The sequence below is a fragment of the Pituophis catenifer genome, unplaced genomic scaffold, assembly GCF_029215685.1.
Source record: "Pituophis catenifer annectens isolate HBS135680 unplaced genomic scaffold, rPitCat1.0.hap2 SCAF_2, whole genome shotgun sequence".
In the NCBI taxonomy this organism is placed as follows: Eukaryota; Metazoa; Chordata; class Lepidosauria; order Squamata; family Colubridae; genus Pituophis; species Pituophis catenifer.
The window spans coordinates 161,553,391-161,577,553 of NW_027256882.1; the positions used below are offsets into that span (position 1 = coordinate 161,553,391).

The following is a 24,163-nucleotide window of genomic DNA, read 5'->3' on the forward strand; positions in this document are numbered from 1 at the left end:
AGAGTGCCAAGTTGAGGCAGAATGCTTGCTCTATACCCCTGCCTAAAAGTAACTGAAGCAGCCTCATGTCCAATTAGGAGAGAGATTATAGTGTATTAGAGATTTTCATATAAAAAGTTCCAGGTGCAATTGCCAATTGCTCTAAAACAAGGTTCCCATCTAAGAGAAAGATCTGGAGTTTTTATCTCATGACCCCCAAATAAAGAAAGGCCTTTTTTAAGTTAGATATTTGGAGATTATTCTTAAACCACAGCTGCTCTACCCAGTTTGGTCTGAATTATTAGGGTTTACTGAATCACACTCTGTGTTACAACTGTACAACTCTTGGAGGGACCTGAGTAAGGACAATGCTGGGCCATATCTATCTTTTGGTGTCATTTTGAACTATGGTAGGAAATCCACCCAAAATTTAACCTCTATTTGGCAAGTCTCTGCCTATCACTCGTTTGCAAATCTTGATACATTCATACTTCCCTTCCAGGTTATTTACCATGCCCCCAATGCTAGCTCAAGAAGACAGTGTTGAATTAGGTTGGCCAATAGTGCAACTGATAGCTTCATTTGTTCTTATTCATAACAAAACACTAGTTGTCAATGAGAATCTAGGCACCAGTACAGGTGGCAAATTCAATGCTATTGTGAGCCCTTATTTTTCAATGGAAAATATGCGAAACCAAAATTCTACAGTCCTTTCTCTGGACTTGCATTGCATTCATTCAACAGCAAGCAGAATTCTGAAGTGTTCTTTTTTAAATGAAAGAATGCACCACAGTTATGTTTTGAAAGGTACAAAAAAGTAATATAAATTAAAAAAAGAAAAGAAAACTAAAATACCTTATCATCTGTCCCACTTGCCAGCAAGCTCATTTCTTTTCCTATTAACCTGAGAAGATCCTGGCTACACCTGCTGTGCACTGTTATTGGAACTGTCACTAAGGAAACAGATACCCTGTTGGGACAAGTTATATTTCAAAGCCCTTGCCAACTTGCATTTTTAGCATATCAAGGGAGCAAGGAAAAGGGGGGGGGAGATGGGGAGGAAGACAAGTGACAGGATGTCTGAAATGCTTGTTAAAAGGAAGTCTGCAGACATTCAAAACACATTTTGCTTCTTTTAAACAAAGGAGAAAGGAAAAGGAACCCAGGAGAAATTAAAATTAAACACGTCACAGAAGAAGCAACAGCATCATATTCAGGCAAGGAAACAGTTGGAGAGCAAGCGGCATTAAGGTCCTGAGAAGCTAGATTGATCGTGACAATAGCAACACCAATAACAGAAAACCTGCATTAAGTTTAACATGCCACATATACATTTACACATATATAGATAGACATGTGCATTTGTGTGTGTTTTATATGTGTGTTTTCTAGTGGGTGGAAACTGAGGAATAATAAAAAAATTTGTATAGACTGGCAGCATGGTTACCCAGTCCCTTATAGGACAATGCTTTATTAAAAAAAAAAACATAATTAGGAAGACAAAATAGTGGACGAGTTGTCAAGTTGCAAGCTCATGATAGCTGCACTCTATCGCTCTGCACCTTTTCCTCTGGTTGTGATTCAAGCTAAACATTGGCCAACTAGCAAGAGGTCAAGGTCAGTCCAAGATACACACGCACACACTTTGACAAGAAGCAGAAGAAAAAGGGAGAGATTACTTCCAATTCTTCCTTTTTGTTCTCAATCTACCCTATGATAGCAATGGGCAAGAAACTCGGTATTTATTTTGGAAGAGACAGATGGAAAAAAGCAATAGGTGACATCATCTGAAGGAAAAATAGGATGGAAAACCTTTGACCAAAAAAAAAAAAAAGTTAAGAGGGGAAGCAATTTGGAATGTATGCCCCCATCTACTTGTCTTTGAAATAGTCCATGATTTAAGGCCACAATCGAAAAGCTCACTGCGTTAAACATGTCAGCTTAGCTTTTGAAATGAACATGGCTTATAAGAGTATTGAATCTTTAGCATTTGCAAACAGAGATAATTTTTCCTGTTTCCTTCCATTGAGCTAACTCTGACGTTGTCCCCAAACAATTTTGTTTAGTTACATCCTGCAGCTTAGCACTGTGTAACTTTGAACCTGCTAATGTAATGCTTATGAATGATTCTGCAACTACTCAGATTCTAAAGGTATAAATCACTGTTTCTCAACCTTGGCAACTTTAAGATGTCTGGACATCAACTCCCAGAATTCCCCTGTCAACCTAGAAGTCCATACATTTTAAAATTGTGAAGATTGAGAAACACTGACATAAATCATTCTATTTTTTTTCCTAGACACAGTAAGAGATGCCCTTGTGAATGTTCTTCCTTCCCGTTATTGAAATACGCCTTAGCTCTTCCCACCTGGTAACTTAAAAACCAAAGAATTCCCATTGTGTTTTGATGGCTTTCGTCTTGAACTACAAAAATTAAAGTCTGTATTAGATAACAACATGACCAAAAAGGTATCCCTGATAATATGCATAGTACAAATTATGTGATCTACAATGCATACAGCAGGCCTGCCATTTTCTCTTCCAGAACAGCAAAATCACCCATCAGTTGCAGCAGCTAATAGTGAGGGTTTCTTACTCTCTTCACAAAACAATTTGAACAGTTCAAACCGACCAAATTATGGAGCTTACCATCTTCAGAGCCGTGAGCTGGAATCCTGTGTGAAAGTGTAGAATGGAAGGTCAGGTACCATGTTGATGGATATGCTACAAAAACGGTCGGGATGCTAAAGTTTTCCACAAAAATGGCCAGCACCAGCAAAACATCACAGCACCTCCCAAGAACTGCTTTCTCTTGCTACAGTAGCCAAGACAAGGAAGCACCACGAGGAACCAAACTAAGGGAGGCTTAGTGTTAGCGCAATGTTACCTGAACTTTAACCATTTAAGATCACACTGTATAAGGCTATCCAAATGGTTGATTCTAGATAGGATCAGAAATGGTCTCTAAAGTATGGCAAAATGACTTATTCCAAAGTCACCCTTTGGAAAGATGATGGCCCTATGATAGATGTTTGAGGCCAGGACCTATGTGAGATATACTTTGTTAGAAGCTCCATAGCTGCCCTTCACTCATTTTTAAGAAATCAAAAGAATAAAACAAATGAACAAAACAAAAACTGTATCCACCCCATTTTGAACAAGGGGCTTAGTTATGATCAGTCTCTCTGGCTGCAGTTCATTGGTTAGTTCTATGTCATGCAATTGGCGACATCATCTGCCAGCAGACTGGGACTGCGGTGCCATAATGACATGTGACTGTATGGGCACGTTCAGTTCTGTCCTTTGGTTGGCCATCTGAGTGAGGACTGAAGTGGCAACAGCTTCAGCTGCAGAGCGGACGTTCAGCCCATTGGGAGATGCAGTCACCGAACTGTGCTGGATGACAGGAGCTGGAGAACCGGTGGGCTCAGAACTCTCTTTGGGGCTTTCTGATTTTTCAAGAAAAGGGAAAAAGAAAATGGCATTAGTGATTGGACTTGGCTTTACAGACTTCTACAGAACATGCTTCAGCAACTATTCTGCCAGTTCTTACTCATTTTCTCAAATGAGTTGCTCTTTTTTGGCCACAATATTCTCTGTACAAAAATTCAGTTTTAATACAGGTTTAACAAGCCTGAAAATACAACTCATTCTGATGCTAATCAAAAGTATCTGTATAATCTTGTGTTGGATACACAGAACACATTATCATAGAATTTTCATTTTACCCAGCATATTATGTGAATCCAGCCACTGTATTTGGTAAACCATAGTTTATTGTTGTGTGGAGTCAGCCGATTATGGTTTCTTTGATTAAAAAAAAAAATCAGCCACATATCTCAATAATAAAACTGAATGTGCATAACTGAGAAGAATTTGATTGGCCTTATTTAGAGATGCCAATTGAATTTCTTTCCCTACAGCTAAGGCTTATAATGTGAACTTCCAGAATTGAAGAGGAAAAAGAAAAAAAAATACAGTTTTACAGCAGTGGGGGGAAAAATCAGCCTTTGGGGGAAAATAGGGTTTGTCCTATAGCTGCAAATGTGTAGAACCTTTTTCAACTGGGTGTTCTTGAGATAATATGGACTAACCCATCCATCATCCAAAGGAAGAACTAGCCATAATAACTGGGGTACTGAGAATTCTATCCCCAGCAGTTTTAGAATAGCTTAGGTCAGAGTTGGTGTCCTTGTAATATTCAATTATAGAATGCTTTTTTAAAATCTTAACTGATTCCAAAATGCTACTTCATAAAACGCTGAAATCCTAAAATCTGTATTTGATTTTGATAAAGGAGAGTATTTGTAACTCAGGGTTGAAATTGGGGTCCTTCTCTGAGCTTGGTTGCTTTTTTGCAGACGTGTCATTACCCCAAACTAGGTGACATCATCAGTGCTACAAGAAAACAACCAAATTCATAGAGCACCAAGGACCCCTGCATTTGACCCCATTTGCCCTGCCTGATTCTGCTTACCAAGATAACCTTGTGTTTTCTTCTGTAATGCAGTGACAGGGCAGTCCTTGTGAGCCAACAATAGTTGTTTGAGTTGCGCAACTTCATTCCTTAATAATGTAACTTCGTTCTATGAGAAAGGAAACATTTAATCTCATTGCGTTGGTTCAACATCCAATCTTGAATCTTGCTAAGTGTTCATTTGAAACAGTGAGAGAACAATCAGAGGTACAACATAAATATGAAGGAATTTACAGATGATGGGTTTCAGCCAGCATCTTTTACTCATTGCGTAGCTTAGGGAATGCTTCATTCATCATGCCCCCTTTTTTAGCATTAAAACTGCTGTGGCTCAAACCTATGCCTAAATTGTGTCTTTTGCTATTGGGATATCTTTGAAAAAGCCAATATGGAAACCTGGTAGTGAACAAGGAGATTCTAATCTAAGAAACCTTGAAATAAAACATGTTTTAATTCTGAAAATCTTTTGAGATAAGTCAGGCTAAACATAATGCACTTGTGCATTTGTACACAAACACACACTCACTCAGGCAGTAGTTTCAAATCTTTTCCACCAATGAAATATAAAGTGGAAGCAATAGGGCTGATGCAAAGTACCTTGGAAGGGTTTTACAAAAAATGGTGCTGAAAAATCACAAAGGCAAAACTAGTGCATCTTCCAGGTTTACTTTTATTAGCATACTAGCTTCACGGAGTGCTGGAGTTATTTTTGGTTTCTAGCAGACAGAGGCTGCTTATAGGGAATGCAGGTAGCAGCCTGTTTTAATACTGGAATTGAAGCTGCTTATACTTCATGGTAGGCTTGCTTAGTTGCATTCCTTGTGTAAGTCTCTCAAAAAAGGTGGGAACACCATATCAAGGGCACATGTGGAAATAACTCAAGTGTATTAACATTCTTATTATTACCACTGAAGGGGAGATTACACTGAACTTCAGTTTCTCCCTCAAAGACAGAACTACCCCTGTTGGCTGAGGTCCAAGAACCAGAAGGCTCAATTCTTTTTCCTCAAAGGCGGGAAACTTTAATTAAGCTTCAGGATAAGTTAAGCAACATGGTAGTAAAAAACCAAAGCCAAAAATTCATAGCAGCGCAAATAGCTTGGCTCACAATCTAGCCCCAGCAATATATCAAAAATCAGGCCAAGGTACCACAGCAGACAGGAGAAGAAGCTAAGCTTCCAATGTTAAGAGGCAGATGGAAAGCATGAAAAGGTTCCCTTTATGCATCGAGACCACACAAAAGTTAAAATGTCTTTCTTACTCATAAGAATAACAGAAAGTTTCATATATCAGGATATTTTGAAATGACAACAATATATTGATAATAACGTATTAAATGTATAGATGATGGGAACAAAAAAAAAAAAAGAAGAAGAAGAGGGCTATCAATTATCCTTGTCAAAGGGGGAGTAAAAAGAACTGCTGCAATAAGATTGGAATTGAGTGGTAAGATTTTCTGAAGAAGTCCACACTGACAAGTAACAAGAAATAAAAATGACCGAGGCCCTAATGTCTGTTCCACAAAATGCTCATTCCAACAAGGAGCTATAATTTAACCAAGGGAACTATAATCTGAGAAAACGTGTGTTAGTAGAACGCATTCTTTCACAGAGACCTCAAATCTCCCCACCCCCCCTTCCTTGGCAAGGAAAGCTCCTCCAGATGGTAGACAGCCAAGACCAAGAATACCTACTGCACGCCAGGATCTTCAAAGATAAGTAATAAAGGTCTCAGAGTATAAAAATCACCTCCACACTACATTCGGATCCCATAATTTCAGATTATATTGGCTAGGAACAAATTTATGAACAATAGATCTCACACTACCCTGGAGGATGATGGTCTTGAAAATAAAGCAAGGATAGATACGATATTAAGGGTACATTTATCATACTGTAGGCATGTTGGCAAGCCTGCTTACACTTAGATGGATGTTCTGTGTGGTGAGCTCTTCTGCTTTCTTTTCCAAGGACGACACCCAGAGCTTGCGTTTCTGGCGGCAGCGGGAGGCGGCAGCGCGGTTCCGCTCCAAGAAACGCTGCCTGCGTTCGTCTGGATCTTCATCTGCTGTGCGTCTCCGTCGGCCACCTGTACTTGGTGTGGGTTGAGCTGGGGAAACCTGAGGATGAAGGACAAATAGATGGGCAGGCTATTCAGACAGAAGATGGGGCAGATTGTTCAAAGAAAAAGAGGAGGAACCTGTGGCTTTCCGTTGTTATTAAACTACACCTCCCAGCATCTCTTGCCACTACTCATGCCCACTAGAACTGCTGGAAATTGCAATTCAGCAATTATCTGAAGAAGCCCACCTTGTATTAAGAACTCAGCAGTCATACATGGACCAAAGAACTCATCCAAGCAATTTTGGGGACTATTAATACTGCCCTAATGCTCTCAAATGCTACTTTACTGTTTAATGTTTGCTTTTCTTATTCTTGATTGCTTTTATTATATTTTGCGTGATATTTTTCTGTAAACTGTTCTGATATTTTGTCTGAGAATAAAAAGTAACACCTGTAATCTTTTAATGAACAAACAATAAATAACATTTTCCTCTGATTTGTCTGGTTCCCAATAGTCTCTCTGTAAAATAGATGTGCAAGACGCATGGATGTCTATTGCATTTATCTGCAGGCAACTTGGAATATTCAGCCATTATTTGACTTTGCACCCTTTTATCAATTTAATTTTTTAAAAAACCCTCCTCTTTTCCCTTGTGCCTGTTCAAGCATTATTTTTGCAACGAGATGCTTGTGTGGTAAAGGCAACACTGTAATAGTCACTGAAATTCTTTTTATTTTTAAGTAGCCAAATGGAAATAACTGCCAAAAGCAAAAACAAATTTGCAGGTTCCCACCTTAGCTCAGCCTCCCCAAATGGGCTCTATAATTAGACAGACAGTTTCCACTTCTCTATACTCGCTGTCAGTCAGGCAACATATGGACAGTAAACTTCTGGAAGCTCTAACTGACAGAGCAGGTGGTAATTGTGATGGAAGGCTGGCATTTGGTAAGCTGGCAGGACCAAATGGGGTGCATTTAAACTCAAGTAATTAAGATAGGAAGAGAGACAGAGGGAGAGAAGATTTGTAAATACTGCTTCTCTGTTTCTGACTCTGTCCCCATTGCTGTTGTATCTCAGTGATAAACATCTGGTAGCAATGCTGGCAGAAGCAATGGAGGCTCACCCTAGTCTACCCACCTGCCCAGGGAATTAGAAACCGAGTGCCTTAAACCTGGCACATCCTGCAACTAGAAAACTGTAATTTGGCAACAAGGAAAAACAACATACTGAATTTTCAAGCTTATTTTCATTTGCAAAATTTGAAGTTTGTTCTAAAGTAGTTTTTCAGAAACTGCGAAAAGGAGAGTTGGTTCTCTAAGGAAATGGGGAAAGACTATAGAAAGATGTACAGGAACATAAGGGAAGAGAGAAATCCAAAACAAAGTATTTATTTCCAGATAACTAAAAGACTGCTGAAAGCTGATGACGGTTTTCCTTCCCTTCTCCAGAAATGATTACATTATTGTATAAGAGGGTTCATTAGCCCCTGATATACACTCATCACATAATTATCAGATCATTCTTGTTTTTATAATGGTTCAAAATCTTAAATTCGTATTTGTTCTTTAAAAATATGAATAAATACCATAGCAAATGATGCCATCATGCTCTCTCTAATACCATAGTTAGCTCAAGTCCCTACTTAGAAGTTCCCCATTCCCCTTTTCTTCACAAGGACCAGTACATTTTTATTTTATATAAAACTCTGGCTCCAAATAATAGCTGTTGGGTTTTAATTAAGTATCATACGATCTAGCAAGCACCCTTACAAATTTCCACAGCAGCTTTCCTAAATTTGGGCTCTTTCCTTTGGCTGATGAGCCTGCCAGCTGAGGAAGGATGAGATGTATTGTAGTCTCACTTCTGTTTCCTGAATCCTTACTTAATCCAATTTGGCACTTAACCAACCTGTGGCTGGGCTGGAGAAGGTGCATCAGGGTGCTGGATAAGTATCTGACCCTGTTCAGGATGGGAAGTCACCATTGTGCTCGCTGATCCCACCATCATGCTGCTGCCGTTCAGTGAGGAAGTAATTCCTTGCGTCAGGCTGGCTTTTAGCCTCTGCATGGGATGAAGACAAAACAAACACTAGGAGAAGCCCAACTTCCTCCTTGTTGAGATGGCACAGTGGTTGAAATGCAGTATTGCAAGCTGATTCTGCTCACAGCCAGGAGTTCAATCCTGACCGACTCAAGGTTGACTCAGTCTTCCATCCTTCCGAGGTCGGTAACATGAGGGCCCAGATTGTTGGGGGTAATGTGCCGACTCTGTAAACCGCTTAGAGAGGGCTGATAAAACACTATGAAGCGATATATAAGTCTAAGTGATATTGCTATTGTTGATGTTTTAAACACATACTTGGAGTTTGCTAAAAAGTGGCAGTCTGTTGAAGACAAGGGGCAGTAAACCTGACATGCTGTTAACTAGAGGTTCACATTTATGTTCCTAGAAGAAAAATAAAAACCTGGATTAATGGATGTAAAAACTTCACATGTGACTGGGAATTCTTTTCGCTAAGGAAATCTGAAAAATCTCTCTTTTTTTTTGGAGGAGAAGCTCTCATTAATGTGGAATGTTTAAACAAGAATTCTTCCTTTCCCATACAATTAAGAAATAAGTCACCATAAAATGTTCAGACAGCTGGAATTTTTCTACTAAAACATTGAGTTTTTTATTACATTTTACTTCGTTTTCCTTCCAAGGAATGTATGTGTTAGTCTCAAAATAATTTGGTCAAATGGAAGACAGTTAAAAGAGAGAGCTTATAAAACTACCAAGAGTTTATGCCTGTAAGATAGAATAAAACATTCTGTTGGTGTAAAGGATGTCTAGCCTGAAGAAGTAGAGGAACTGTTTTTCTTACATTTGTGCGATATTTGCTCAGATGTAAGTTAATATCTACTCTTAATATGCTGTATTTGGACATGTCTACACTTTTGTGGCTATACTCTTTGTAATCCCAAGCCAGAATTCAAAGAACTCTGCATCAGTTTTATATGCTAAAAAGGATTTTACAGTGGGTTTGGCTGAATACCTCCTCTTCTACTGCCATATATCAGCCTCCATGGATGGGAATTTAGGGGTTTGTAATTCCAACATGTCTGGAAAGCTCCAGGTTGGGGAAGGCTGCCATACACCAAGTTGCTTTTGAACCCAACAGGGAATTTCAAAAGCAATTTTATTGTATTTGGCATGGGAATACAATTCAAGAGGGGGAAAAAAACCACTGTGAGCTTTAGCAGTTTTGGATCTAGTAGTACTTCAAGTCTGTAAATTGTGCAAGTGGTGATGGCAAAGGGGACTAAGCCTGACTTCTGAAAAATGATACAACAACCTAAAACATTTTTACAAGATGAAGTTTCTTTAAAGCGGTGTTTTCTCAATCTTGGACTCTTTTAAAAATTGTGTGGATTTCAACTCCCAGAATAATATCCCAACCTGCCATGCTTTCAAGACTAGAATGATAGAAAAAATGTTTTTGAAATCTGCAATGCATCTTGGTGCATACATCTCTCTCATTCGATTCTTTAAAAGGAGCCATCTTGTGAACCACGAAATAGAATCAGGAGCTCACCATTTTAGCTTCAGAGTGTCCTGGAAGGCCTGATGGTGAAATTGAGCCACTGCTGATAATCGGGGGACCAGGAATACCAGGAATGTTTGGCACCATAGGCATCGGCCTTGCCAGCTATATATTGGAGGAGGAGGAGGAAAAAGAAGCATCTCAGGTTTTCTTTTTTTACTTAGAACACACCGAAAAGGGGAAAAAAAAGCCTCACAAAAATCTCACCATTGGTGTTTGCATGAAACCCACAAATTTTCACTTTCTCTGAACCATTCCATTTGGCTACAACAGCCAAATCCTCTTTTTTTTTTAATGATTGTCCCAAATATCCTTATTTGATTTTAGGTATTTGTGTGCAATTTCTCAACAGTCGCCTAAAAACTGTAACATAATGCTAGCTCTCAAACAATTCGTATCTTGAAATTGGAGATTGTTGGCAATCTGCCGATCATAAGGAAGATTATGGCTCCAGATAACTAGGCCCACAGAATTGTTTTAGAACAAAGGCATTTGGAGATCAATCAGGCTAAAATGATTAAACCGTTAGTTTTGAATTAGAGGGGACAGGAACACAACACTGAGCAATATTCAAGGCTATTGTCATCTTTCAGATAACATATTTTTATTATATTTTGTGGAAGGGACAAAAATAAGTCAGAAACGAAGTGCAGATGCCTGAAATTTTTAGAGGGAGGGCAGACTCAGAATTATATTTTTATCATAAGGAGGAAAACTTCTGACCGATTTGTTATCCTCTGTAAGGTTCTTTGCAATTTTCCCCCTCATTTTATGATATTGTTCACTTTCAGAGCAATTGGAGAGGGAAGATGCTGGGTAAGCTAAGTAGAATTCATAAGAGTATTACTGATACATCCTGGAGAAAAGGCAGTCATTTGCAAACCTCCCCACTAGGTACATAGAGAGATGTCTTCTGCTATCCTAACAAATTAGCCGTTCCAATTTATTGGAGTCGATCTATTTCCAATGTGGCAGAAACTTTCTGAACACTTAAAAGTCAGTGAAAATTTACCGCACAAAGAAGCAGACACTTGATTTGCATGCAACATCAGAAATAATACAAGATGCACCAGAAGGTACTCATGTTTGTCAAATCCATATGCAGAAATAAAAGCTAAATAACCATTTCATGCCCCGAAGAGGCCAGGGAGGGAGTTTTTCCTGGCTTGGAAAAGCCGACATGTTCTCTGCAAGCTTGAATGGTTTCAAGCACAAAGCTAGCTAATCAGAAAGCCTGCCATTCCCAGCCCCAGAACCAACAGGGCCAGCCATCTGTTCATACAAGGATTCAGCCTGAGCCTTCCTGACCAATGACTTGGTTGGCAGGCACGGCTACCCTCACAGGCAGTGGCTCTCACCACCCCTATGTCCTCTACTCCAACATAGGCTTATCTCATGCAGAGAAGTAGAGGGAGATGTCAATTTTTGCAAATTAAAGTGCCCCATATGCTCTGCAAAGGGAAAAAGCTGTCCCTTCCTTTATCAAAATCAGCCATGCTGGAAGCTTTCATTACCGATATGACAGAAGGCATCTGAACGGGTGGGCCAGGAAGGACCGGCATAGTCTGTCCATTCACAAGGTGCATGACAAGTGGTACAGAACTGGTAGGAGACCTGGAAAAGATTTTAAGCAAAAAGAAAACGTGTCAAACAAACTTCAGTCCATTTGGCAGGGAAGTGAACTCTCTCAGCAAATCCTGGTTGCATGTGATTCTCTTTGATTCGTGGAACCCATCCCTTCTCCAAATTCTCCATGGTGCTCTAACCAATGGACAACAAACTATTTTCTTAATCTAACTTTTTAACTGCTAACTAAATTGACAGAGTAAACATGGATCACAAAGCCACAGTTGGTTCTAAACCAATACAGTACTTCTCATTCAGCAACCCGGTCACTAAGTGAAGTGGTTGCTAAGCGAAACTTCATGATTTTATGATCTTACTTCAATTTTCTTTTCCATTACAGACCTGTAAAGGTTGTAAATATGAGGACTGGTCACCAAGTTACTTTTTCATCCCCGTCACGAATGTGAGTGGTTGCTAAATGTGGCAGGCGACTGTGGCAAGGACCATCTGTAACTAAAGCCAGCTTCTTCTCCCAATCAATCTCAAAATCTAACTGATGAAACCATATCTCAGGGCATGTTTCCTTCCTTCGTGACTATTTTTGGATAATTATATATTCCTCTTCCATACTCCATAAAATTTGATACCGGAACACTTCAGGAGAAAATGCTATCTGATGAAATGCTCAATTTTAGGACTGAATTTAGGATGCTTTCTCTTCCCTTAAAGTTTCTATTTACCCGAGCTGTCTGTTGGAAGGTGGTGCCTGGGTGATGACCGAGGTTGGAGAAGGAAGAGTTGGATGTAGGGGGTCATATCCCAAGTGCAGTGGCAGAGATCCAGGACGTACAATAGTTGGTGTAGGCGTAGAAATTATAATAGGTTTTGAAGCACTCTCCTAAGAGAAATACAGACAGTCAATGCCAGATTCCCACCACCACCCTCCTTGCGTAATGCTATTAATTTTTGCTTTATTATCTTATTGATTACCTAATTACATTATTTATCATATTACTGATTATTATTGATGGAAACATAGAAACAGGGCATGAAAAAAAAACAAAACAAAAAACAAAAAACACTCCTCTTTCTTAAGGCAGACCAAATAACACCCTGCTAACTCCAAATATCTGATAGGCCTGAGGTCTATAAATATCGCATGAATGTAGTTTCAAAAATCCCAATTTTATCAAAAGGCAAAAAGTCCACATCTTCTCAAGCCAGGAATCTACAACACTCAGTTTCATCATGATCAGGATAATTATTACAAGGATTGCTTGATTTAAGAAATGAGTTGAACAGATTTATTTATTTATAGCATTTAGTAGCGTCGCACCAAAAAATAGGGTGGGATTTAATATACCTCACGAAGTAGTGCAATAGTACGGAAAACATAGATTAATGTGATCTGCAGGCATATTGGTAGATGATAATAGGCAATTGGAACTCCGAGGGAAATATAAGAGCTATTTGGAATTCAAAAAGATGTTCATTAAAATTCAAATCCAATCCCAGTGCTTTTCTCTAGGAGCAAGAACTTCAAGAGCAGGAATAAGCCACGTGCCCATAAATTTCATTTCATTCTTCTGAGTTCTTTCCTGCTTTATGATTTGGTTGAGATCCATCGCTAGGAACGTGGAGTTGCCAGCAGACATGAAGCCAAGAAAGGACTGCATAGAGAAAGACACTGGGGTGGTGATAATTTAAATTATTTCAGCAGTTTTCATGCATCTGTCCCTGGCATGGAACTGCCAGTTCTTACTCCTGGCATGTCCAAAGAATCGGAAAATGGGTAGCAAGTCCAGCAGTAAACTCGTATTTGTAGGATTAAACTAACTAATACTTCTGAATCTCTTGCCTCTATGTTACTATTATCAGAAATAATAAGAGAGCTAATTTTGCTTTTGTTTTTATACAGAGGGCATCTTTTTCAGAATGAGCAAAAGCCATTAAAAGCAGATTAAAATAATGCAAGTAGTTCTCGATTTACAGCAGTTCATTTTGTGACTGTTCGAAGTTACAAAGGCACTGAAAAAAGCGACTTATGACTGTTTTTCACACTTTTGACCGTTGCAGCATCCCCATGGTCATGCGATTTACAATCGGATACTTGACAACTGGTTCATATTCATGACGGTTGCAGTTTTTTTTTTCTTTTTAATTTGATTTATATGCCGCCCTTCTCCGGAGACTCAGGGCGGCTTACAATGCGTTAAGCAATAGCCTTCATACTTTTGTATATTTATACAAAGTCAGCTTATTGCCCCCACAAACTGGGTCCTCAATTTACCTACCTTAGAAAGGATGGAAGGCTGAGTCAACCTTGAGCCTGGGGAGATTCGAACTTACAGTAATTGCGGACAGCTGGTGTTAATCACAATGGTATCAGTCTGCTGAGCCACTAGGGCCTTGGCCCTTGGCAGTGTCCCTGAGTCATTTTATTTCCCCTTTTGTGACCTTCTGGCAAGCAAAAATCAATGGGAAAGCCAGATTCACTTAACAACGGTTTTACTAATTTAACAACTGCGGCAATTCACTTAACAAATGCGGCAAGAAAAATCATGCAATGGGCCAAAATTCACTTTCTCGAATATCTCACTTAGCAACATAAATTTTGGGCTCAACTCGAGGACTACCTTTCCTGAAAGCTCACCTTCTCCTTAGGCTGTGGTGACTGTGGGCTCCCTACTGGGCTGTCTGGAGGAGAAGAATCCACTTCGACAGGCTCTTCCTCTTTGATTTTGACGTCCGGGGTAGAGGGAAGAGACATATCGAGAGGACCAGAACACTGTGGAAACATAAAATATATATTTTAGCACATAGTGCCCAAAGCTACTGCGATGTGTTTGCAGGTTTCTGCATGCCCACCATCCACGAACATAGTTAGAAAAGCCTAGAAACATGCTTGTGGCACTACCCATGCTCGTGGCACTTCTAACAGCAATAGCAATAGCACTTAGACTTATATACTGCTTCACAGTGCTTTACAGCCCTCTCTTAAGGGGGTTTACAGAGTCAGCCTATTGCCCCCAATAATCTGGGTCCTCATTTTACCCACCTCAGAAGGATGGAAGGCTGAGTCAACCTTGAGCCTGGTGAGATTTGAACTGCCAAACTGCAGGCAGCCGGCAGTCAGCAGAAGTAGCCTGCAGTACTGCACTCTTACCATTGTGCCATCTCTGCTCAGTTATCCTGGTTTTCTGACGCTAATATGGCTTTTTGGTCCAGAAAAGCTGGAGAACCAGAAATACTAAAGACTGCAGGGTCCAATCTGAGTCGGTCACCGGGACCAAAGGTTTATTCTTCCAAGCTTTCGGGATCATGCTGGAGGCTATCATCAGGGAACTTCTCTCTCTCTCTCTCCAGAATACATGCGCTGGGCTTTTCCATGCGATGTATTTATTAAAGACTGCCATTGAGAATGCTCTTACAGTGGGGTCCCTGGGCTGAAACAGTGGAGCGCAGATTATGCAAACAGCAGTTTGCCCCCACCAAGGACACCTGCTACTCTTCTTTGCATGAACGTCAGTTAGATGTCTGTCTTAAATTGGTCAGACCCTAAAACCTTATTAAACCAGAAAGGCAGCATTCTGAAGATCGTGTACATAACACTATACAGGCAACCCTTTTTTTCTTGTAAAACTTTGCGAATATAAAAATAAAGCTGGAGGGCCTGCAGGTCACAAACCCCCCCTCCCACTCATTCACAGAAGTGCTGGAATCCGCTATATAAGTCACTTTTGAATTACTGCTTGATTTATCAAAAGCCAACGAGAGAGCCATGTAAGTTATTACAAACCTATGACCAGGCCATTGTAATAAAACCCAACCATATGCCTGAGCCTGGCATATTGCCAGACCACCTATTTTCATTTCAACAGCTCAGCGTGGCCTTTTCCAATTTTTGTGAACAACAGCCTGCTATGCTCGTAGATCTCTGGGTTGTAGTACAGCAGGAAGAAATGGCACCATGCACATCAAAGCAGAAAGAGAAATAGCACATTAACTAGTCTTGAAGCAATCAAAAGCGGCCTAATACCTCCTCAAGGCCTTTGATGGAGTTTGCTAAGGTGATAAAAGAAGGTATAATGAGCTGCTGGGAGGGGAAAAGGCCAGTCGGCACGAAAAAGCTACTTTTCGATGAAAAGCAGAAAATTTCTTTTAGTGGCTACCAAAGAAAACCAACAGGGGCAACCAGGGTAACGATTAATTACTGTGTTTCCCTGAAAATAAGACCCTGTTTTATATTTTTTGAACCCTGAAATAAGCGCTTGGTCTTATTGCCCTGTGCTCAAAAGCCCAATTGGGCTTATTATCAGGAGATGTCTTATTTTGGGGGAAACAAAATAAGGCATCCCCTGTTCTTTGTTAGCAATCTGCTACTTGCCACCTCTTTGGTCTTCTGCTGGCTATTTCTTATGCATAATCGTCAATTAAATGTTTCTTTAGAACCTTCTTCTATGCTGTAATACACACCGTTAGGTGCAAGAAATTAGGAAACAGGGTTGTTCAAATCAGTAGAAGTTTATTCCATGCCATCTCTAAACAAGAATCTGAACTACTAACGGTCAAAGCAAATGGGCAGTAGATAAGAGTCCACGGAATTCAAGGAGGGCTGGTTTTAGATCTCTTGTGGGCGTGATGGGACTCCAGACTGATGACATGCTTAACCCCTCCCTCTGGCTCAGCCTGGTCATCGCCTACACAAACTGTCATATTACATGCTGAATGTCAGACTTTGCCATCTCCTGGTTGTTTCTCCTTTAGCTTTTTATTTGTTTAACACAGGCCCAGTATATTCCAGTTCAATCCTCTCTAACAAGGTACCCTCTAGAGCAGGGATCACTAACTCCCAATCCGTGGACCAATACTGATCCGTGGCATGCCAGCAACTGGGCCGCACAAACAAACGAAGCCCCAACCGTGGGATGCAAAACTACTCCGCCTCCAGTCTGTGGAAAATCCTTTCTTCATGGAACCGGTCCCTGGTTCCCAAAAAGTTGGGGGCCACTGCTCTAGAGATATTGGGGCTATAAATAATTTTGGCTAGTAATTCTGGGAGATACACTCCTATTATAACCAGAGGCAATCATCTTAGAGAAAAATTATAACTTTAAGTGTTTTCCCACTATTCAAGGGGAGCTTTTCCCTAAGGCTGCTAGATAATGCCTTTTAACTTTCTGAAAAACTGATAGATTCCAAGCATTCAGATTTTGATGGTTTGCATGCAAAACACATGTTCTACCACTGAACTTTCCCATTTGCTTTACTAATCCTGTAACTGAAAAAATTCTGTAGGAATAAAAGAAAATGGCCATCACCGTGGATGATGACACCCAAATGGGTGTCCAAAATACTGAAGCTCAAAGTCAGTTATTAACATTAATTACCTTAAGAACCAGGCTAATACATCTGTAAGTAATTACAAGCTTCTTAATTTCTAGTCACTCCTGAGAAACCATGAATGTCATATCTTAAAAATAGAGCATGAATCCAATCTCATATGAGGTTTAGCAATAGGAGGGTCACATTTAACCCCTCTTGAAGGAGGATCCCTCAGTTCTGCTCATCTACCAACTTAATGAGGTAATTTGAAACCAAGTTTCAAGAACTGGAGCGTCTCCAATTTTTTTAAAGCTGTTAAATTGCTCACTTTAAAGAAGTGGAGCTTCCAAAGCATCCAGAATCCCCAGTCAGCATTTTTAGGCTGAGGATATGCAGAAAACATAATTAGGGAATCATTCAGAAGACGAATCATTGCTGAAAACATCCACCAGGAAGCATCAAGTTCTCTGTGAGAAACAGCAGGTATCCGACAAACAGCTGACCTGGCTACTATCTTTCAGAAGAAACTACTTTATTGGGTTGCTGTAAGATAAAATGGAGGTGCCATCCACCCTTTTCATATGCCATACAGACTAAAAACAAGGACTGGGCCTGCAGCAGGGTTTAAAAAAGAGGTCTCAGCACTGATGAGTGAATGAATATGGAGCTTCTCCATATGACTCGCCTTGACCCAGGAGATGAGTCACCCATCCGTCTGGAAATACCCCAATCTTTTTCAACCATAAAGATCATCAACATCTCTTAGCTGGAACTACCCAGAAGAAGAAGCAACACCCTCCCTCCCCTATCAATTTACATACATCCGCACAGTAAAACTACCACCAGCAACTGGACTCGATTTAGCCAAGCGTTTAAAGTATCCCATGAATGTGGCGGGCAAAATCCGCCAAGTTTTCTAAATAGGAAACCAGCTGGAATTAACAATCCAGGCAGCTCTATTCTTGGAGGAGTAATTCCTTCAGCCTGCATGAAACTAGCCAGGCTTGGAACTGCTGCAGGCTCTTGCAGAAGGTTAGAAATATTAAGGCTGAGTCATATATTTTAACTAGGAGGAAGGGGAGACAAACTCCACCAAATTAAGAGCCGCAGCGGTAGCTATTTTAAAAAGTCCATCAATAGGACCATGGGTGGTCTAAACACATAAAGTGTTTGGCTATAAAAAAAAAAACCTTCAAATTAAAAGCAAAAATTAAGATTCCAGGCCGCCACACAATTTTTAAAAGACAAGGAACCCAGACAGACATAAAGGCATGGCTCAGTGGGAACAGCAAGGCAGCAATTTAGCAGGCAAGATAAGGATTTCATTAAGAGACCTGTGGCGGTTTATTTATATTAAAAAGCATAATATGAGATATAAAGAGATCAAGGGTTGCTTAGTGTCTTGTTCTGGCTGGCCTAATCCTATTTTAAATTCTTATTTAATAAATAATTCATTTGAATGCTCCCTGCTTTAAGGTTTATTAGAGAAAGAAGGAGGGAAAGTGCAAACTCACGCAAGCAGCGTTCGGATACCTCTTCCAAGAGCAGAATAAGATACAGATGATTTAATAAAGAAAAGTATGAAAAATAAAATATAGATATATGTGTTCTAAGCCAAGCATCCCCTTCCAATGCTTTGGGAAAAACTCTCATTTCAAAATATGAATTCATGAAATCTATTTTTCAACATTTCTTTCATTAGTGTACTAACAGTGGGTTCTATAAAATCTGACTTTAGCTATGGCTGGGATACAAAGCAGCACTGAAGCAATACAATTTTTTCCTCTCCTTTAGATCTCATCTTAAATCAAACAAATGCCTAAGATGGAGTGTTATAGCAGGTGGCAGCGTCCAGCAGATCTTGGCTGATCTTCAGAAAGCAAAACAGATTAGTACCTCATTTGTGTTAATCTGGAGGCCACCAGAAAATCCCAGAGCTCTAAAGTTGATTAGGAACTTGGAACAATATCCCAGAAAATGACCATGGCATGCTGTCACATCACGTCACGTCACGTCACATCACAAAACAAAACCACACGTATCTAGCTAGTGACTTCAATAAATGACTATGTAACTATAATAGATGGCATAGCTAACTACTAACTATGGTAAACTCAAGTAAGCTTTTCACATATAGCTAATTCTCAGGTTACAATGATTGGGAAAGTGATGTGGTCATAAAGAATAATTATCAGATGACTATATCACTTAGCAAGGTTAAGCCAGACAGTCCTGGTTGCTGTCAAAGGTTGTAACCCCATTGTAACCCCGACATGTGGGTCATTAAGTGGGAGATGATGACCCTGAGGATTGTTAAGCAAAGATTTCATGTGACTGTGATTTGCGACCTTCCCTGCTGGCTTCCCCATTGACCTAGCTAGTGGGAAGCTAGCAGGAAAGGACAACACGTTGTTCAGGTGACTGTAGATTACTGCAACTTCATGAGTACAAGCAAATTGCCAAGTGCCCAATTTGTGATCACATGATTCTGGGGTGCTGTGACAGCCAGAACTTTGAATATTGATCCTAAATACCATTCATTCAACTTTAAAGGGTTGCTGAATGAATGGTCAGTAAGCAACAACTACCGTACATTATTAATAATACTAATTATACATATTACTGTTAGCCAACATAATTTATCAAGTTCTCCCCTCAGAGAAAGAGAGAGATTGAAAATTCCGACCTCATGGAAAACTCTGACAGGATTGTGCTGCCCAGAGATCCATGTTTGAGTTTCTGGTATTTTGGAAAAGTTTTGAATAAGTACGGAATACCAATGCCACTCTATGAAGCCTTTCTTGGATTATTTATTTAATTTATTTCTTGATTTCTCAAATGTATGTAGTTGCCCATCTCGCAAATGTGACTGGGCTGGGTGCACCAAAAGCAAAATAATAAAAACAGATCTTAAAATAACCCTACGAATAAGGAACACATACGTAACATGGGAGACTATTTAAAAACCCAGACAAAAAGAGAGACATCTTGCAAGCTCCTGATCCTAAGGGATCCCCAGGCCTGCTGGAAAAAGACACATATTGAGATATCTCTGGAAGGCCAATAGGGTTGGGGCTATTCTCACCTCAGGAGAGATGATGTTCCAAAGGACTGGCACTATGTCAGAAAGGGCTCCTCTACTGGTCCTGTCAGATGAAACGTTTCAGCAGACATGCCCTTCCTGCCTGACCTGATGGGGTGGGTAGATATGACTGGGAAGAAGTGGTCCCTCAAATATCCTGATCCTATGCCATGTAGGGCTTTAAAGCAGGGGTTCCCAACCCCCGGGCTGCGGCCCACCACTTGACTGTGTCCTATTCACAACTGGGCCACATGAGCGGTGGGCCGGTGGGCAAGTGTGCAGCTCAACCTGCACAAGTGGTGGAGGAGGGTCCATGTGCACGCATGTGTGCACAAACTGGGCCACGCCTGCATGGCCCAGTTCCCCTTTCCCCACAGCCGGACTACCAAGCCGCAAAGGTTGGGGACCGCTGCTTTAAAGGACAAAACCAGCGCCTTGCATTGAACCTGGAAGCAAACTGGCAACGTAGCTCATGGAGCAGAGGTGCAACATGTTTCGCTCTAGGGATGCCTATAGCTACCTACCCCATAGACCAAGGGTCCCCAACCCCCAAGCTGTGGCCCAGTACTGGGCTGTGGCCTGTCCGGAACTGGGTCTTTGCGAGTTTCAGTTTCAGTTTTATTAAATTTTTATACCGCCCTTCTCCCAGGGGACTCAGGGCGGTGTACAGCCAAGATAAAACCCACAATATAAAAGTTAAAAACAATTTAAAATTATTAAATAGTTTTGGCCGATCATCTAAAATACAATAACCCATTAAAAATATTTAGGCCAGCCCTGCTTGATGGAATAATAGCGTTTTAAGGGCGCGGCGAAAGGTACAGAGGTCGGAAATCTGACGAATCTCTGGGGGCAGCTCGTTCCAAAGGGCGGGTGCCCCCACAGAGAAGGCTCTCCCCCTGGAGGTCGCCAGTCGACACTGTCTAACCGAAGGCACCCTGAGGAGACCCTCTCTGTGGGAGCGTACCGGTCGGTGGGAGGCTATCGGAGGCAGAAGGCGGTCTCGTAGATATCCAGGTCCTATGCCATGGAGCGCTTTAAAGGTGGTAACCAACACCTTGAATCGCACCCGGAAGACCACTGGGAGCCAGTGCAGCTCGCGCAGGAACGGTGTTACATGGGAGCACCGAGTTGCCCCCATAATCACCCGTGCGACTGCATTCTGAACCAGTTGGAGCCTCCGGGTACTCTTCAAGGGGAGCCCCATGTAGAGAGCGTTACAGTAGTCCAGACGGAAAGTGACGAGGGCGTGAGTGACCGTGTGCAAGGCTTCCCGGTCCAGAAAGGGACGCAACTGGTGAATGAGGCGAACCTAATAAAAAGCCCCCCTGGCCACAGCCGTCACAGTGTGCGCAAAGCTCCATTTGTGCACTTGCTTGTGTGGAACCATCATCCCCTCTCCTCCCACACCCACTTGTCCGCAAAGCCGGAAAGGTTAGGGACCATGTCATAGACAAATATGTAGCTTTGGATCATTTTCCTCAATAAATAAAGAAACAAGTATAATGTTTTTAACTGATTTGTTTAATTGGGTTTTCTCCCCCCCTTATTTTTAGGATATGTGTGGAAAACAGATGTTTTAAGTCATATTTATGCAGAAATACCAAAAATTCAAAATAATTCACATACTTTTAAGCACTACTTTACATGCATGACACAGGCCATCGACTTTGCCTTGTTGGTTGCCCTCTCCATGGTTAATTGTGGCTCCTTGCCTAACAAAACCTAAATTCTCCCTGAGCTGGCAATATTTTTTGATACAGATGAGGACCCTCATGTTGCTTGACACTTTAGTTTAGTAAGAACAAAGAACTTTGCCTCTTGCCTTTTTCTCATCGTCTTCTGAGGCTTTCTTGAATTCATGTTCAAATGAGCTTGCCAACTCGTTGAAGAGACCAACTTCCTCACAATTCTTCAGAAAACGCGTTGGTGTTGGAGTTTGATCTGTTTGGCAAAGGAGAGAAAAAAGGCAGTAAGAAATATGTGATTGAAGTCCATGATTCATCCCACAGAATGTGCAGCCAGGATATTAATTTATAGCACAGCTTTGTAACAATGCAGTTATCATGCTAGAAGGTTTGGATTCCATTATTCAGATACTTATGTCTGTCTGTCTGTCTGTCTGTCTGTCTGTCTGTCTGTCTGTCTGTCTGTCTGTCTCTGTGTTCTTCATCCTCCTCATCCTCCTCCTGTCCTGTGCAGAGCACATTGGGCAGAAAATGTTTCAGCCATGTATTAATATAAAACAAAATTCTATGTATTTTACAATGGTATGTGATATTGAATCTGTAACAGAGATAGGAAAACATGTATAAATGAATTGCAGTTTCGGAGGACTGTAATGCAGTAGGAAGTAGGAGGGGCTGGTCAAGACGTGAAGGCAGGAACGAATGAGGGCATTTTAAAAGATCAGAGCAGGACGGCTTAGAAATAGCAAATACAGATTGGCTATATCATAACAGGAGGGGGAGATCTTACAGTAGGAGCATATGAAAGCCCAAGACACTGTACTGCTCTGGATGGTGCTGGGATATGAAGTTCTGCTTCAGAGGATCTCAGGAAGATGCTTCAGTGTGCATGTATAGATGCTTCTAAAAATATCAAGAAGAATGAGGAAAGAATAAGGAATCTCTATCTTATCCAAACAGTGAGACATAAAAAGAACATCCCATTTATGAAGAGCTTCAATTCATTCTTCTAATAAGGAAAAGAGAGAGGGAGGGAGAGAGAGAGGGAGAGGGAGAGAGAATGAGAATGAGAATCTCTATCTCTGTGGGGAATGTTTGCTCTTATCCCTCTCAGAACTTCCTTCTCGTCTTGCTCTTCCTTTCCAGCTGTATCATATCAATGACTTAAAAAGAAGAGAGCCAGTTCTCTTTCCCAATTTACAAAAACCTTCCCTGCTTGGCTGCCTCCAGCTAGATTTTTGCTAGATGCAGAAAAGCCACTGAAGGAGCAACGTTTCAAAAAGCATACTGGTTAACATGAACATCAGCTTTTTCATTTCTGCTTGCCTGTTTTAGGTTTACTTGCAGGGTTTACATTTACAGTGGTACCTTGGTACTCAACTGCTTCAAAACTTATCAAATTTGGAACTTGACACATTTTGATACAAAAATGTTTTCCAGTACTCGGTGTTTGTTTAGTACTCTATGCACACCATTAGGAAGAGGGGAATGGCTGCTGAGAACAGACAGGAAGAAAGTTGGCCACACTGGAAAGGTCGTTGAAAACGGACAGACAGAAAAATATTTCCAGCTGAAAGAAAGAGTCACTTGATAAGTCATGTGGTTTGTTTGGGACTTGTCCTTTTTTTAATACTTGTCACACCAATTAGCAATGTGTACCGAGATACCACTGTATATGTTGCAGTGAAATAAAATTTTAAACATATTCGATGTCAAATGGGATGTTTTATGATTTGAATTCTGCATGTTTGAATGTGTTTTCTCTTTTGCTTCTACTCATTATACAGAAGAAAAGAGAACTGCGTATAAAGCACTGAAGTCATTAATGCTTGGCCTCTGAATCTAGCTCAGCTAAAAATTTTGAATTTTTAGAATCTTCCCCCCCACTTTTTAAATGAAACTGGACATGCTGCATCCATCCAGCCACAGAAGAATGGGATATATTCTGACTTGGATTTTGGCCCACTGTTCCCACCTCTTGTTGGGACATTTTAATAGGCTGGCTGATATAAGCAAGCCCCGGATCTCAGGAGAATCTTTTATTTGTACTTTATGTTATTTGGTGGTGGAGACAGAAACTTGATTTGCTGTCATTGCTAGGGGGAGGCATGCATGAATTGATGTCTGCAAAGGCAAAACAGGAGCTTTGAGTGATTCATCTACTTAATCAAAAGCTGCAACAAAAGAATAGAATAAAATAGAATTCTTTATTGGCCAAGTGTGATTGGACACACAAGGAATTTGTCTTCCACGCATAAGCTCTCAGTGTACATAAAAAATACATTCATCAAGAATCATAAGATACAATACTTAGTGATAGTCATAGGATACTAAATAAGCAATCAAAATCATACTAGGAAACTAAATAAAACAATATAAATTGTAAAGATACAAGCAAC

General features: G+C 40.6%; 1 protein-coding gene across 1 annotated transcript in view; it reads right to left on the bottom strand.

Moving 5' to 3' along the window:
• Window positions 1-2,027: 2,027 nt before the first annotated feature.
• LOC139312821 (cyclic AMP-dependent transcription factor ATF-7) overlaps window positions 2,028-24,163 on the bottom strand; it is a 122,817-nt gene continuing 100,681 nt past the window's right edge. The window contains exons 4-12 of the mRNA XM_070937940.1: window positions 21,890-22,020; window positions 14,323-14,457; window positions 12,410-12,567; window positions 11,618-11,717; window positions 10,095-10,208; window positions 8,429-8,581; window positions 6,378-6,575; window positions 4,457-4,565; window positions 2,028-3,428 (exon numbers count right to left, since the gene is read on the bottom strand). Coding sequence (XP_070794041.1) covers window positions 3,211-3,428; window positions 4,457-4,565; window positions 6,378-6,575; window positions 8,429-8,581; window positions 10,095-10,208; window positions 11,618-11,717; window positions 12,410-12,567; window positions 14,323-14,457; window positions 21,890-22,020 — 1,316 coding nt within the window. The 3' untranslated portion in view covers window positions 2,028-3,210. The remainder of the gene's footprint in view (window positions 3,429-4,456; window positions 4,566-6,377; window positions 6,576-8,428; window positions 8,582-10,094; window positions 10,209-11,617; window positions 11,718-12,409; window positions 12,568-14,322; window positions 14,458-21,889; window positions 22,021-24,163) is intronic.